This window comes from Rissa tridactyla, chromosome 2, assembly GCF_028500815.1.
Source record: "Rissa tridactyla isolate bRisTri1 chromosome 2, bRisTri1.patW.cur.20221130, whole genome shotgun sequence".
Classification (NCBI taxonomy): Eukaryota; Metazoa; Chordata; class Aves; order Charadriiformes; family Laridae; genus Rissa; species Rissa tridactyla.
The window spans coordinates 25,422,954-25,440,315 of NC_071467.1; the positions used below are offsets into that span (position 1 = coordinate 25,422,954).

Consider the following 17,362-nt stretch of genomic DNA (forward strand, 5'->3'; position numbering starts at 1 on the left):
AGGAGGAAGTTCTCCTTAGCAGGCAAGTCTCACATTTGGAACCAAAGGCAGCAGACCAAGCGTTAGGAAGAGGTGATGTGGTACAAAATCACTGTGCTAGCACTTGAGAGCTGAAAAATGACACTAACTCATGTATGTTGCCAGCAAGAATGAGAAGGGAATGAACTGTTTACGAAGCAGTGAAGAATTAACGGGAAAACAGGAGAGGAAAAGAAAATGCACTTTGAGAATACAATGTATATACAAAAAGCTAGACGTGACTATACATGATACAAGAAAATAAACCAAGTGGGGTTAAAAGGGGGGAAATTAAGATAAAGGAAAAGCAATAGTTTTCAAATTGACATACATTACATGAAATGATATTCCAGCCCTGTCATGCCTGCACTTAATTGTGTCATATGCACCCACTCGGGCTATCTATGCAACCTCTGCCATAAATCTTGAGTTGCACCATGCCACTCAAATTCAACTTTTGTCCAGACACAGCTTTTGATTAGAGTTACTAGAACTTCATAAGCAGACATTGTGCCTTGGCCACCCCTAGCCTGAAGAAGAGGAAAGAAAGTAAAGGAAATTACTTACGTCAGATAAGATGCTGAATTGAGCCCAAAAAGAGAAGAACTTGACCAAGTATGTGTCCTTGTTAACAGTCTCCAGACTGGGTCAAAGTACTCCTTGGTCTTCTTTGGCCTTGTAATATGTTCTCTGTTGGATTTCTTATATACTGGAGAGATTGTTCTGCAGCATTTAAAAAATAATAATTGGGCTCTTGGCATTTATCTCTGAGAATTCTGGGGAACCTTCTTTTTGAGTTCTTAAAAAAACACTCGATTTTTCTTCTTTCTAGAGCTCTTAAAGCTGTTATTATTACAAGACACAGTGTTACGACTTTATCTAATCTGTGGTTCTTGAGGAACAGAAGGATTTACTTATAGTTTTAGATTCATAAGAGTACATTCTACACAGGATAAACACTGGACTATTTCAATCGCTAAAGGATACCTTTTATCTATAAAATGTTCTAAAATGTACAGATAGGAAGCAGAAAACCAGACTTATGGCTAGCTTATTACAACCACATTTTTAATCATGCCTTGTAAATTGACTATTTTTGCTGTAAAAACATCCACTACAAACTGGGAAATACTCATGAATTTATTGTACACAACAGTAAATGTATATATTACTTTAACTTCTACAAGACCATTAATCACAGCACAGTCAAGCTATTAAAGCAAAAAAAAGGTAACATCCGGATTTCTCCAAAAAGCCAAATACTATGGATACTGTTGACTGATTACAGTAATACATGTTATTTGAGAAGTTTCATTAAAAATAGTTCTGGTACTCTTAACTCCTAATATCCATGTTCAAATATTTTCACCACCAAATTGCCACTGCTTCAGGAAATTGTTACTGGGAAAAAGGCTGTCATAAACACACCGTTTGGGTGGAGGGCAGTGAAAATGACCTACCTGTTACAGTGGCTTTCTCCTAAGTAACAGAACCTACTCTTACATGACACCTATAAAGTAGCAAGAGAATTATTTGACTGTAACACAGCATGAGGACAATGCCACGAGACACAATTGCCACGCAACATGGTAATACCAATCACGTAACTACTGTCATCTCTTCATAGGCCAAGGGAGATGCGGCTAGTTTTATTTCCTATTCACTTACCATTTCTGACCTAAACAAATGAATCCACACCTTGAAACTCAACAATAAATCCTTCAAGTCCTTCACTGTTACTCATGAATTGGCATAAGCCCTAATAAAAACACAGCAAGGAGTTTTCCTAAGTATACTGAAGTTCATCCCTTCTTGCCCTCATTCAGAGTTGGGATGCCTGAGTCCCCAAGCAGTTTCATTCACCCCGCAGCTATACTACCATACCTTAAAGAAAAATAAGCTGTCTACATAATCCCTGCTCAGAGGTTCCCTTCACACTTTTTGCCCTTGACAATGTGGCAGCCATCTCTGGAATAAGGAACAGCCACCAAGCTGCCAGCAAGAGCACTGATTTCATTCATGTTGTGGTTTTACCAATTCTGTCTTGTCAGTAAACTCTAATAATCTGGCATAATAAACCTAAAACATTAATCTGCTAGAAAGTACCTAGTTTTAACCAATGAATATATATAGTGAAATCACACCACAAAGTGCTTCCATTGTTCCAGCCAGCTTAATTTGTTGCACACAGAGTAAGCAAATAACAAAAAGCGACCCTCTGTCCAAAAGGGGTTGAAATCTTAAAAAAATTAAAAAAAAAAAAAATTAAAAAACCAAACCAACCCAAAACCCACCACACCAAAGCTTATACAATTTAGGGGAAATTGTGAAGTTCCACCCTTCATTCACACGAGGAGAGCAGGATAGTGCAGTATCAGAAAAAGAATACTTTCTTCTAAGGTGTTTCCAGGATGTTTTGGAGAACTGCCACAATCCCATTATCAGTTACTCATATTTTAGGTGCATATGTAAACACACAGGCACAAGAAGTAAAGGTTCTGGTCAACAAAGCAGCAGTATACAAATCACAAGAATGCAAGACTTACTTTCACAATGCTTAGAAGTCTTTTATCGTCTTTCTACCTTTCATCTTTCACCCTTCTAACACGCTGCTCCCTGCAGCAACATAGTATTTCCCATCAGTCAATCAAAAAGGCAAGTGACTTGGACAAAAAGGGCCCCAGACACTGATTGACAGCAAGCACCACATCCAGCACAGCACATCAGTAGGACAGACAAGGAGACACAGAGCTAGTGATTAAGAGAAAACATAGAAGGCATGGAGATGATAAAATCCAGCCTGCCTACCAGCAATACCTGCTTTCTGTTAGAAACAAGACAACCATATCTAGGCATCATGGAGTGGCAGAAGTGACGGACTGGACCTGAATACCTCCCTTAATACAGGAAAAAAAATACATTAACCAACCCCTCCCCCCACCCAAAAACCCCTAAGCGAAGGTAAATGAAGAAAGGACAGAAAGTACATTTCATGAAAAAATGCTTCCTGGCAGCATCTAAATTTGAAATTGCTTTTGGAATGATACCTCGGCTCCCAGCCTTGATTAAGGATTCAATACTTCTAAACAAACATGTATTTGGCATCTGTTTCTCCTCTCTTTTCATTCAATTCTGAAATAGCTGTAATGCCAGTACCCAGACCTAATAAACAGGCTTTACTGCCTGCAGTCTCCACCTCTGTTCCTCATCTCTAAACTTTCCATTACATGTTAAAATGCACTTCCATAAATAGTCTGGCAAACAGAAAATGCAAAGAATCACTTTCAAATGAACACCTCTGCACGGCACCAGAACTAAGGACTGGATAAATCAGAGTTCAGATCATCCTCCGGTTTTCGGATAATCAACAGATTACGGATTGCAATATTCTTTGATAAGACCAAATATAACTATTTTGAAAACATATAATTTTTCATAAAACTGTTTTTGAAACATATTCTACTCTGTTGATTATTATTAAATTTATTAGAAAATGATAGGTATTAGAAAATTTATTGTAAACATTGCTGCGTCTGTCAGGCACCAAGAAATACAGTAGTCTAGTCTGGATACTATCTGAATTCAAAATACTTTACTTTTGAGAAAGTATTTTAAACCGGTAATGTTGGCTTCTTTAGGGGAATATGGAGCATATAAAAATGCTATCAAGCAACTACACAGGCAGCAGAATGGTCCTCTGCGCATGATCCAACACAGTTAGCTGGCATTACTGCATTTCTCAAACTTTTTGAAGTATCACAAATGGTGATGCTTGCACACTTCTCATACTGCTGAGATGTGACCACTTAGGTTTTGTCTGAAATGGTGGAATCAAACGTGCGTCCAAGTGCATGTCCCAGCCTTAAACAAGGCCCAAAACCATACTACCCCTTCCCACTTCCCAGCCTGGACTTATGGAGAAAGAAAATCTAGGAGTGGAAATCAAAAAGAAACCATGATAGTATCCAAGCAGAATACAATTCCAGTTTATGATGTGGCATCCATTCAGGCTCAGGTTAGCTACTGCCAATGGCTCCTCTGTGGGTAAACAGTCACTGGGCAACTAGAGGAATGAAAAAAATGGCCTGTACTACTCTGAATATATATTGTCCAAAAAAAGAACGGTATTACAAAATACAGCAGCTGACAGAAAACTAAAAGTGGTCATTTCAGAAATATAAAACTATATATAATAAATAACATACTAAGACATCTAAAAAAATTAATTTTTAATATATCATGATTTCAACTACCTTACTTAAAAAGCAGAGTGAGAATTACAAACCTTACTGCTAAAGTGTTCAAAATAATTATGTTCAAAGCAGACTACTCCTTCATCTAGTACAAGTCAGCCTCGTGCTAGGAAAATGACCAATACAATAAAAATTGTGCACTTACATTCTAGTCAAATACACAGAATGACCAGTTCATACTCTTGCTGACAGTCTGGTACATGTTGTTACCAAAGACATTTTATTTTGGTTGATCTCAGAATATTTATGGTAGCCTTGAGAATGCAGGAAGTTCTTTCAAACAAATATCATACAACATTTGGATCAGTAACAAAAAATTAAAACATTTTGAAAGAATGACAAAGCACAGGGGAAAAGAACTATTGTGCAGCCAATAGTTTCAAAACCGAACACCCACTCATAACTGGCAATGTTTAAGTCATAGAGAACAAAAACGCCTGCCCAGAAATGACACATGAACTAAAGGCTGAAATGTGAGTCACAGGGAGAAAAGAGAAAAATGCTTACCTATGAATAGAAAAAGAAGCAATGGATCTAATGAGGGATGCCACTGCTCCAACTTTAGCAGCTTCCACTGCTCCCTGCGATCTGTATCGCACTGTTTCACCATAACTGATGAAAGGTTCATTGTAGACAACAATCTTCCCAATGGCTTCCTGAGCTCTTTTGTGCAGTTCATCAAAAGAGGCTACCACTATGACTTCCGCAGTAATTCCTGAAAGAAAATAGTACAGTGGTTTTAACATTGCTTTCCTACAACTCTCCTAAAGCAAATTTTAACTGAGAAAAGCATGGACTGTGCAGAACACAGGGCATTAGGTTTAACTTCTTACTGGAAAAGGAAGACCATGTAAAACAGTTAATCAGGGACTGGTACTGAATAGCTGTACTAGCACCCTGAACCAAGTACACGCAGTTCTGTAAACCACGCGATCAGGTTGGGATTAAAACATAACTTGAAGGGCAAGAGGGATACACAGGGGGAATTCTGTTCTCTGCATGTGCTTTAATGCCTCGCTGCAATCATTTATAGTACAAAAACATTTGCAAAAACTGCCTATGGGATTAATAAAAAAAGATAGTAATCTTTTCATGGAATTGTTTTGATATGTTGCTAAACAACTTAGCTTAACATAAGACAACTGGAAGCACATATTTTTAGACTGAAACACATAAAATTATTTAATCCACAAATGAAACAAAATTAAAGCTTTACAGTTTCAACAAAATTTGTAGTATGCATATAAACTAAAAAAACCCAAAACCTTCATATTTAATTCAGGAGAATAGCACAGTTATACTGAATCTCCCTCTGGGAGTTTTCCCAGGGACCCATCGAACACAGGCAGGTTCTTCTGCAGAACTATTCACACATGGTAAGTTAGATCCCACCCAGCTCTTTGTTTTTAATAGTTGGAATAGTTTTAAATTGCTGTACTATCTTGCTTGAAAAAACAAAGGATTTTACAGAGAAGTAGTTCTTCCCAAAGGCAGAGAATCCTTCTAACTTTTTAGAACATTGAGGAACTATATTTCAAAGCATTTAAGAATTCATTAATATGACCACTATGCTTAAAACCCAATTTTTTTGACTGGTTACAGAGATAAGTAGAAATTACTTAACAATATGGGCTGGTACTTTTCTTCAAAATATAGAAATAGTAATGGATGCCTGAAATGTTAAGTGTTGTATGTTTCACCTAAATGCCACAAAATATGTCAATGAAAACTAAAAATATTAACAAATGTCTAGCAAGGATTTTTCAAAGAAGTCAAACTATCATGTTTTTAAGAAGAAAATGTTTCTCCTTGAAAGTCCTCTTTCTTCTTCTTCTTTTTTTTTTTTTTTTTTGTGGCACAAGAATCATTTGGAGAAGATTTCAAAGACTTATATTTGAGACTGCAATACATGAGAAGAACTAACAGAAAAACAGGAAGATCATCTCTCCCAGCACCAGAGTATCTAGGCTCCTGGCTTCTTTAAGATCAAACTGTAGTATGCTTTAAAACCTTAAAGAAACTGTTTCACACAAAAAAAGTTTGCTTTTTAAGAGTGCACCACTAAGAGGGCAAGAGACATCTACTACAGCAAAAGCCCGTGAGTTTTAGCTACAGAACTAACCTAGTGTAAAAATTTTAACTGAGTAACTATTCAGATTCTTAGCTTTACAGAAAGATGCACAGAGAGCCAAACCAGAGAATCACCTTCAAATTTTACTAGTTGTTGTTGGCAGGTAGGTGAGCACGCTAGCAGACTCCGGCTGCTTCTAATGAACTGCAGGTTCAGCTGCCTATCTAAGGAGCATCCCAGCGACAGGATCATTCTGGGTATGGAACCGTGCCACCGGATATAAAGCCAGGTATCTGCAAAATTTCATTTTCCACAAGAAAAGCAATGGTCTCAGTAGGTTGAGACTGCAATTCGTATTTCATATTAGCTCTCCCCAGTGCTCCACTTGGATCATGCAGCAGCACTGGACGGGCACACGTTCTATTAGTGACTGGGAAGCGAGGAGTGTAACTCTTCTTGGCATTACTTTACCGTATTAATGAACACACACCAACTCTGGATGATTTTTAAAGAATTCTACAGACAGACAGCAACTATCTATAATTCCTAAGAAATCACAGAATGGTAGGGGTTGGAAGGGACCTCTGGAGATCATCTAGTCCAACCCCCCTGCCAGAGCAGGAACAAATATCTTGGAGAATTACATTCATGTCCCCCCCCCCCCAGATGACAGGCATCAGGAGTTTGTACGGTGAGCTTTGTGGGAAAAGAACACAGAGCTGCAAACTCCAGCCCAGTATCTCTACTTTTGAATGTACTCAAAGAAGCTAAATAGAGCCATCCTTTGACAAAACAAAACAAAGGCTCTCTCTGCAAGTTTAACTTAATGGCAGCATGGTATACATAAAGCATAAATCACAGTGCTTTGTGTAACCAGATAAAACTTCCTTCTTGTGTAACTTCTGACTAATTCAATGTCTCGTTTGCATTTGAGTCCCATTTCATACCATTTCAGTATCATCTATTGAAGTGACAAGACCCATGTTTATCTTAAATACATACGTGGACACACATACAAAATCACCATAAGACCTCCTGTGCAACGGGAAGAATGAAACAAAAACCCCAACTGTTTATTGGTTTAAGGGAAATGAGTTATTCCTTTTCAAAATGTGAAATGCCTCACTTTACCAAGCCTTTAAGCAAATTAACTGACCTCTACCCCTAGCATTTCCTACCAATTCAGTGCCTCGTGGCTCTGCTTCCCATGTCCAAAGCTGTTCTCTCTCTTTCTCACTCCTGTCATTATCTTATCCAGAGCTTGGCTGTGCATTATTGAACAGAAGTCTTCAGAAAACCCATGTAAGGAGGGAGCTGGATTGCCTGCTTACTTAAGCAAGATATAAAGATTATAACCACTGCAGTCCAAGAGATGAATACGCAGCATTTGGGGAATTAGCTAAGTAAAAGGCATGAAGCATAGAAGACAGAATTACGAACATGATAAACTTGGGTGACTATATGAAACTGAAGACTATTTATTTGTTCTCACCATGTGAAACATTATACATATTGTTGCATTGGGCAAGTGAGCAAAAGAATTTATGCTGTGCTATGGGTTTCCCCTCATTTCTCATATTAAACAGTAAATTGTACCCTGTCATTTCTGAGAATTAAGGTACAGGAAGGGTGTTAGTGGTGGGAACAAGAAGACAATTTACCAACAAAATTATATATTACAAAGTCCTCTGTACACAGAAACGTATGTTTCTATCTAAACACCTGAATATGCCGCAACTTCGATGATCACACTGACAGTTGAAATAAATGGCATGGTATGGATTAGCAGTCTAAAATCCGTCACAGGCAGGATGAAGGCAAGAATGATTACAGTTACTCTTTATTAGCTACATAAAATACAACTTTGTGTGTATGTACGTATATATAAAAACATCTGTAAATCAAGTATCTGCAGCATCGCCATACATCAGAAGTCTGATTCTTGGCATGAACAATTCTGTCTTACCTGCCAGCAATTGTGCCAGAAGTAGATTAGTTCAAAGCGAATTCCCCATGAGATAACTTATTATCCCCAAGATGAAATGCAGCAAACATTTAAGCCATTTTAGTATCTAAAAACTGATGAACGTCTATTAAAACATCAAGGAAACTTTGTACAGAATATTGTTGCTGTTTCTGGCCACACAAGGGCAAGACATGGCAAGACTTTACCATATTGAGTATCAGGAATTCCTGAGATTTGGGAACCTACTCTCTGTTAGTTTTTTATTTATGACTAGCCAAAACACTCAACTCATAAATACACAGAAATTCAACCTAGTTAGTTACAACCAAGTGTTGTATTAAAAGAATTTAGCAAAGCCAGAAAGAAATACCATTTACATACAGTTTAATCTTACTGGATACTAACTTCCTGATTACTCAATTACGGCCTTAACGCTCTTCTTTTTTCCCCCCAATCTCATTTTTGTCATCCATTTAACAGAAAACAGTCCCTTGGAGATCTAGTTACAAAACCAAATGCGGACATCATTAATTTGAGAATGAATTTTTTCAGTAACAGCAAGCGAACAACTCACCCCTACATACCTTCCAAACTTCATTTACTTCACCCTGTGTTAACATAAGAATTACGATTTCTCTTACAAATCAACTATAGAATACTGATGCTGCTGATCCCCATGCACTGAAGGTGCCACTGTCAAATAAATAATGTGATAGGCAAGGCAATTTTCTCTTAAAATAAAATACTCTATTTTTAGGTCTAGACACAGTAAACCTGGAAACTACATGAACTAAGTCTCTGATAAACTTCCTTGTGTGTTACATATTGAAAATTTTTGCATCCTAAGCATAAAATACTGCCTGAAATACCAACTCAAAAAGTCAACAACACATCTAATTGTTCTGGTACTGGTGGAGATTTTGAAACTGCAGAAGAACGTATCTGAAACTTGTTCCAGCCTCTGCAGTCATGAAAACAAGAGGGAGGGAGAGTGCTACCTCCCCATTCATCACAACCAGGCAGCAGAACACCAGGAGCAGGAAATCAAAGCACTTCACGGTAGGAAGACAGAGTAGGAGCAGCAGCACGCCACAAGAGCAGTGCATGAAGCCTGCGTGATGATCGCAGCCCTGCCTCACAGCGACATCTGATCACATTGATTCCCTCGGTTCTTGTCTACCCCATGGCTGCCACTTCTCAGATTTCTCCATTTCCACCTCAGCTCTCCCACAAAGCTAATTTATCCTGGAAGCTGCTGCATCAAGGTATACTGTATTCCATGCTGACCCTAAGCACATGCAGGTGGTAGCCCCAGGCTTTTCTGACCTTGGCCTGGCTAGTCCAATTGTCCTTCAGACTCAACCATGCCTCTGCTTCTTTCAGAAATGGCCCACATGCACTGTCTTGTGCCTATTTGCAAGGTAGCTTCTTTCACAGAGTGACAGAGAACCTAGAAATTTTTTTGCATAGGTCATAGGAAAGAGCTGCACATACAAAGTTAAAATGTAGGAGCTGGGATGCGAGTTCTCTGATAAATATGGCAGTCTTGGACCCCGGATGCCACACCACCCTGCAGAGAACCAGATCATGTGCCAGGATCATACCTGTGGATGAGGATATAAGAAGATGAAGCATGCAACAGGGAAAAAGCAGGTATCTGTGTCTGGAGATCGGGAAGAAAGGGAGTTGCTGGGACAGGTCAAAGAAAACAAGGTTTTGGGGTGTAGAGAGAGAAGGCAAATATATTCTTGAAAGCTAAGTAGATTAGGGACCTGGCATTATATCCTATTTAGATTCAGCACCCTCTAAAATCAGCCCAGAAAACATTCATCCCCTCAACTCCAACTTACTTCTTTTAAAAACATGATGCTTTTCAGCTCTCTGTAGGAATTAGTTCAGCTTTCCCCCAATGCCCCACATAATTCAACAAGGTTTTCAGGAAAACAAACCCAAATTCTGGGTCCATAATGAGCTCATCAAATTAAGGCTTGGTGTCAAGCTGAAGCAAATGAAAGATTTGTGTCATCACTTATTTTTTTTCTGCCTCAAATATTATTAGCATGTACTGAAAATTTAAAATACTTTAACACCTAAAAACACATTTGCTCTATCGTCACATATCAATATACATTGGTATAAAAATTATAATATGAAGAAGAGATTAATTATTTTAGGGGAACTGTGAAACAAAAAAGAGGGCTTTTATCAGGAAGAAAGATTTTGTAAAATCTGAATATACTTCTGGAAAATGTGACCTCACCTACCCTGTGGAACAGCAAAGAGAATTACTTCATGAAACTAAAATTACATGTGAGAGTTATCCAAAAAGGATATGAGGCCATTCAGCTCTGATGTATGGCACAGAGACTAAATGTATTACTCTGTTCTTTAAGAAGAACACAGAGAAAAATAAACACTGTATAATAGTTACATTTCCGACAAATATGACTTACAATTTCCAGGAAGTACTGGATCTCACCAGAACAGTTTGGTTTCAATAACGTGTAGCCTACTGTGCAGCAGTAAATCCTAGCAGCAAGGGGGTTGGACCTGACCCCCAGCACGAAGCCTTGGACGCCAAAAGAGCAGGGCAACAGGTCTGTACCTCCCAGGAGCAGCCCTGCACAGGACACAGGCTTGCTATGCAATGTGCAATGTCTGGAGAGAATCGGCCACCCAAGAACGGGATCCAGAAAAGGCAGTTTTGGAGCACACAGGTGTCCAAGGCAGGAAGTATCGAGGGTAACATTTCCCTCCTTAGAAAGTCAAGATGCCAATCACTGCAGGCTGTCCCCTGGGAGGGAAGGTGATAGTGCCACTGAGCTGTACATGCATTCCCCACGCATGCAGAAAATCATGTTCAAATCCTGCCTCCCTTAGTGTAAGGCAGGAGCTTCAGCCTGGGCTTACCATCCTTGAGGTAAACACCCTCAACACAGCGACGCTGAAAAGGGCCAAGACCTGAAAATTCAAATTTTTGCAGTTGCCAATCCATATAGCTCACTGGAACACTTATTAAAGCAGCGACTGGAATCCGTGTTCTTCCCAGACAGCACGTCCACCTCAAAGTCACACAGCTACTCCTACTCTCTACGTCTTTGAAATGCCACTGAACTAACTTTTTGCCCAGATGCTGGCCACTAAACACCACAGCATCTGAGGTCCTTCATGGACATCTTCTTTTACATTCCAAGAAAAACAGTAGCATAATTATCATACCGCAAGCAGCGCTGCTCTAAGTAATAATAAACAATCCAGGGACCCAACACTGAGGCTCATGGTCTCAAGATGTGAATCAATAGCTTCTCACGCATAGAAAAAGAGGGATTCAGTGAAGACAGAAGGAGGGCTTTGCACTATGCTCTCGTGCCTACGAGTCCCTCCAACCCCTGTTCTCAGCACTGAACCCTTCCTCAAAGGGGCTACCCATATCTCTACAGAAGGATCTCCTTCTCTCCCAGTAGGTCAGTGGTCATCCAAGATGCTGGCAACTCAAGGGTAATTCCTCTGATACGCATTAAAGTTAACTTTTTTGTTGGCCTTTTGTTAATCTAATCCACTTCACCACAGAGAAACAAAAAAAGGAGGGTCATCACTGGGGAAAAATACATCAACCGGGACTGGGGCCAGACCACTTCTTTCAGCAGCATCCCTGGTTTAAGGCAACTGTGAGCCTACGGCAAGAGCACACGCCTTCAACAGCTTTGAGACACATATTATTCCCATTTTATAAATAACAGGCTGAAACTATATTAATCTTATCTAAGTGGCAAAACTCCCACCACCTTCTATAAGGGCAAGACTGGACCAAATGTTGTTGATAGTTAAACAAAAAAACCCACGACTTCAACACAAAAACTAGGAAAAGAGTCTGCCAATATATCATCTTCATATTTATATTATTTCAGTTTTGCTGCAACAAACAGTACATAGAAACCAGAGGCTGTTCCTTTTTTGAGGAGACGTTTCAGGCAGGCTGTATTCTGGGGCTGGTTCTACTTGTCAGTATTTCTTTAAAATGAAAGGGCAGGGTCACCCATCAGGAAAAAAAAAAAAAGTGCATTTTAAAACACATGCAAAAAATATGAATTCTTTGATACTTTATGGTCAAACATCTGCTAAACTACTACTTTCCTTCAATTGTGGGATTCTCAAAGCAACAATTATATCTGTTTTTCTCAGAATTTGGGGGATATAATCAGTACTACCAGAAATCAACACAGACTCTCTCTATATATATCTGTATGTTTTGCCAATGTTGAAACATTGCAAATGAAACAAGGACATTGACTAAATATGGTAAACCTCCAGTTTGTCAGCTCCCTAAACTGAGCAATTCCTAACATTCAATCCTGTCTGTTACCTAGGAATCCATTTCTTCAAGGTGGTGACCATTCTCAGTCTCTTCTGACTTCTGTAAAGCCAGGTCACTCTGTGTTTCCTGTTTCTCTTCTCCCTGTCACTAAGACAGGCATGAAAGCTACTCCCTCCTTGTAAGGAGATCAAAGGCAGTGAAAAACATTCTCTTTGACCCAACACCTTCAAATCTTGGGACACATTGAAAGGAAAAGTTTTTTTCCCTCTTCAATAAAAAAAAATCTAACCTTTTCTGTGCTGGCCCTTTTTGCTGTGTAAATCAGACTGGATCTAGAAACTTGACATCCTGGCATGTTGCCTAGTCCTGAAGAAAAAAAATAGGAAAATGTGGATTTTATCCACAAGATCACAAGGTACCGAAAAGCCTCCTGTACATCATCAGAACTATTCCAACCTTGAGTGAGCCAACCAGCTCTATGCCAAACTCATATCTGAGACAAAGTGGGCAAATCCCAGCAAATCCAATAAACGGGCAAAGCTTTGTCCATGTCCCATAAGTTTTTCAACCCCACGGGCATGGGTTAGATAGACAGAACACCTGCAGGAAGAGATACTCCTTGTAACCTGGAGTCAATGCTGGCTCAGGCTCCACGGCTAGAACACTGCTACTATATAGGGCTTCCTATATTTTTTTCATTTTCACTTTTTTCCACACAGTCACATGTTATATGCCGAAATGGAAAGCGAGCAGCCTCAGTGTGTGCTGTGGCCATTGGGTCACTCTAGGAAACACTGGTTTGAATTTCCGTGGATACAAGGGAAAATAAACCCTGAATTTCCAACATACAAACCAGGTTTCTAACCACTGTTCAGCTATTGTCATGTTAACAAAGAGCCCTTCAGAACACTAGCTTGGGGAGCTGAGGTCCAGGAGGAGCTCTGAGGGCACTGGGAGCCACCGAGTCCAGCATGAAGCATTAAGCACATCCAGAGAGAAACAACATTCTAAGTTTCTGCCAATGCTTCCTATTTTCTTAGCTCATCAAGTCTCAAGACTGGGAAAGGGAGGAATACAAGACATAACTGAGAGGATGAGAAAGCAAGAAATGGTCTCTTGTACCTCCTGCTGGGATGGGGGAGTCCCCCCCCCTCTTGTCTTAACCCCACACCCAGACCTTAAAAGACAAAAAGTACAGCCAGTGCTGTCCTCTGGCTCCAAGGATCAGTAGTGTCAAGGAAGGGATCTGTCGGGGCTCTACAGAGACAGTGGTTCATAAAATGAAGGGTCCAAAATATATCCTGACAGGAACACTGGTTTTAAGCGTGCAATAACTATCAAGTTAATACCAAACACCTTCAGGGATTGCCTGCACAGTCCACTTTAGAGGCAGCTCTGAAGGGTGTCTCTGTTCCTGGGCAGAACCCAGGCGCCAATGGCCAGATTTGTGGAGCCAACATCTGAAAGCCTGTCCTTGACCTTTTAACGCGTCCCTCTGGCAAACCTCAGCATGGCAGCAGTAGATCTCCCTGGTTTGATCCTGTGCAGCAACAGCAGTGCAGTGCCAGGAGAATCAGCATCAGGCATCTCATGGTGAGTTGAATTATTTTGATTTTGATTACAGGGTGACTCACGCTGCCGCAGCTTCTTGGCTAAAACAAGACAAATCTGAACTGCCGATATTCCCTCACCGAGGGAAATTGTTCAAATATTTCCGATGTGATTTAGGGCAGCTGTCTATCCCTTTTTCTCAGGAATAGGGCACAGTGACAATTCTGGTTAGAGCAGAGGGAGCGGATCTAGGAATGAATTCCTCAGAAGTGATGGGGCAGTGGTTTTAAGAGTCCAACCACACATTTTTTTATTCCACGCTTGGGATGAGTGAGAGTTTTAGAACAGGCATTTTTCTGAGCAGCACACCTTGCAATTCTCTCGCCCGGAGAGGCTGATGACGAGCAGCTCTCTCCAGGCATTTCCGTCAGCCAGGCGGCCGGTCCAGCAATCGGAAGAACAAGAGCCAAGAGCTCACCAGGGATGAGCTACCCCACATAACCTCCTCAAGCACGACAACCTGTCACAGCTTGCACAGAGCAAGATGAGACCAGCAGAAATCGTTAACAGCCACAAACAGTAGGATGGATTTTAAGTCAGAAGGTGAGCAATTTAATCAAAATGATTCCACTAAGTGTGAGAAACACTACCTGCTCTTCTGTGAGAGATCTCATTGCCATGCAGTCTTCTAGCACCAATGCACACACCTCTTCAGAAACACAGCACATCTCAGAGGAAAGTAAAAAGGTGAGGAAGAATAATGTGGGGTTTTTGAACATTACTCAGTACAAACCAGCACTGGATAATACAGTCTTATCTCAAGACACCACCAGCTACAGGTACTACCCCAACTATTCAGTCACTGGTATAATAAGATCTTTACAGGTGAAAAAGGACACGGTTAGCCTCTGCGAGCATTTCTAAACATCTCACTTCAGTATCTCTTTAAATGAAAAAAGACAAACCTAGGAGTAAGGCAAGTGCAAATAACTACACAGCTAAGAAAGGGATGCAAAAAATAGACAACTTGGGATGTGAAGATGTTCGCCAAGATGAAATTGCTCGTTCTCTTTGCAGGTTCAGTAACACTTGCTGAATACCAGAAACGCCATTTTAATTTTAGCTTCCTTTCTAGGAAGTTTGCAATAGGACTGGAAAGGATACAAAATAAGTTGTAGGTTTAACAACCTTTGCTGTAAATGTTCTCCTGTCAAAGCACTAAGCCTTAGACATATCCTGGGATAAACAGATACTATTAATGGTTTTAGTTGTTTTGCATTTTAGGCATGTGTTTACCTCAATATGACAGAAATACCTCAGACAAAATTTAAAGCAGTAGTTTCCCAAACCAAGTAAGATTTATTCCAAACATGTCTTAAATTACCCAGTTTTATTTGTTGTGTTCTAAAAGGCTATATATTTTTTTTCTAAACGAAACAGCTTTTATGCAGTATTTGTTTCATTTCAAATACTAAGCTCACTATCACAAAAATTTACGATTCATAAAAAAAAGTTATAAGTATCATGTTACCTTTTATTTCCTAAACTAAATTTATTTTCTCATAAAGGGATAAGAATGCTTTTGAACTGGTCTAGGAATAAGCCTGTTGTTATTTATGGAGCGCAGTCACAGAGGAAGGTTGTCTTCCGGCCTTAAAATAGCAATCCTGAGAAAGCCCCATATCAATATGTACAAAAAGAGAATCCTATAAATCATTTCATTTGCAAGCAAGCTAATATTTTGGGGCTCAAAACACTTGAATTTTACTGAGCACAGCTGACGATCATTCTTGTTCCCGAAGTAGCATATCACATATGATCCACTAAAAGGCAACACACAGTCCAGTGACAGGCGAGCCAAAGACCTTTCCAAGGTGAGCATGAGAGAGCAAGTGGAGAGAAGAGGGGAAGGCATGGACAAACAGATACCAATTGCCATGCAACTGCCCCCTTAGCATTCAAATATTAGCACTTTCCAAGCTCAGCAGGAGATTCTCCTCCTCTTCCTGCTGTCTTGTTTTTTGCCAGAGTGAATTGCTGAGCTTCGCAGGACAGGGCATGGCAAGAAGAGCAGAACACGTGTCAACTCAACACCCCATGGAGAGCTTCTGTGGACAAAATTAAAAAGAAGGACTGGAAAAACCCAGGTCACAAGAACAACTTGCCAGCCAGCCTCAGAGGAGGAGCAGAGTCTTTGCAAGTGAGATTCAGCAGTGTTAAACAAAAGGGTATAGAATTAATGGAGAGTTCAGGAACCAACTCTGATTTTACAGACTGGTTCAACTGAACTGAATTAAACCAAACTGCATCATTCACAGACATGTCATACAGAAAAGACCCAGAAAAATAGCATCTTGTCTTGCAGAACTATTATAGCTGAAAGAAAACTTCAGTTTGTCCATTGAGAGAAGAAGGTATTAGGAGTATAATACAGTTTGGTGTTAAAAAGCAAGTGATACTTCATTCCAAAAGGAAGAGTTACCTTCTGGAGGAGTTGGAACACTGCTCCCAAGCCCCAAAATAGCAATGCTGTGATTCCTTGGTTCCAGCATCATTGCAAACTCTTCTCCTCTTTCCCAGTGTGGTATTTTCACAGGCTCCAGATGCACATTTTCCAGCCCATCTTCCTGCAGAGCACTGAACATATACTTGATGGCTGCATCTAGATTTTTCGAACCACTGAGTCTAGGTCCTATGGTATCAGCAAAAACTGCTAATCTTTCATAGGATCTGTTCTGAGCTTTTCCATGAACAGCAAGATCAATAATAGCTTTAGCAACATCAGTATAGCCAGCTATCTCATTTTTAACATCTTCAAATGGTTTTGGGTTACTGTCATCTCTTCTCAATGACTTCCCAGCATATTGTGGTAATAAATTCATGAAAAATATTAAAAATACATACTTCATTTTTTCTTTTCTATTTTCCACAGATGTCCTGTTGGAGACAAAAAGGAAAGAAAAAAAGAATATTCAAAAAAATAATCATACAGCTATCAGCAATACCAGTTTTCTGTTATTTGGATTGGCAGACAGGCCAAAATGAGAAGAAATCCATTTATCGGGAAAATGCTTTGATCAGGAAAGTAAACTCAACTTGGAGACAATTATTGCAAGCAAATGAAAAAGATACTTAAACAACTGGACACAACCTTTGTTGTGGTCTTCAGAAACATGCTTGGAATGCTG

The 17,362-nt window shown here is 39.8% G+C and overlaps 1 protein-coding gene across 4 annotated transcripts in view; it reads right to left on the reverse strand.

The window, feature by feature from the left end:
* CPQ (carboxypeptidase Q) overlaps nt 1–17,362 on the reverse strand; it is a 162,091-nt gene that overhangs the window by 122,200 nt on the left and 22,529 nt on the right. For 3 of the 4 annotated variants that reach the window (XM_054192637.1, XM_054192635.1, XM_054192636.1), the window contains 3 exons: nt 16,657–17,111; nt 4,779–4,986; nt 586–741 (listed from right to left, as the gene is read on the reverse strand). In XM_054192637.1, the coding sequence (XP_054048612.1) occupies nt 586–741; nt 4,779–4,986; nt 16,657–17,083 (791 nt within the window). In that variant the 5' untranslated portion in view covers nt 17,084–17,111. The remainder of the gene's footprint in view (nt 1–585; nt 742–4,778; nt 4,987–16,656; nt 17,112–17,362) is intronic. The other variant, XM_054192638.1, reaches the window with a different exon arrangement.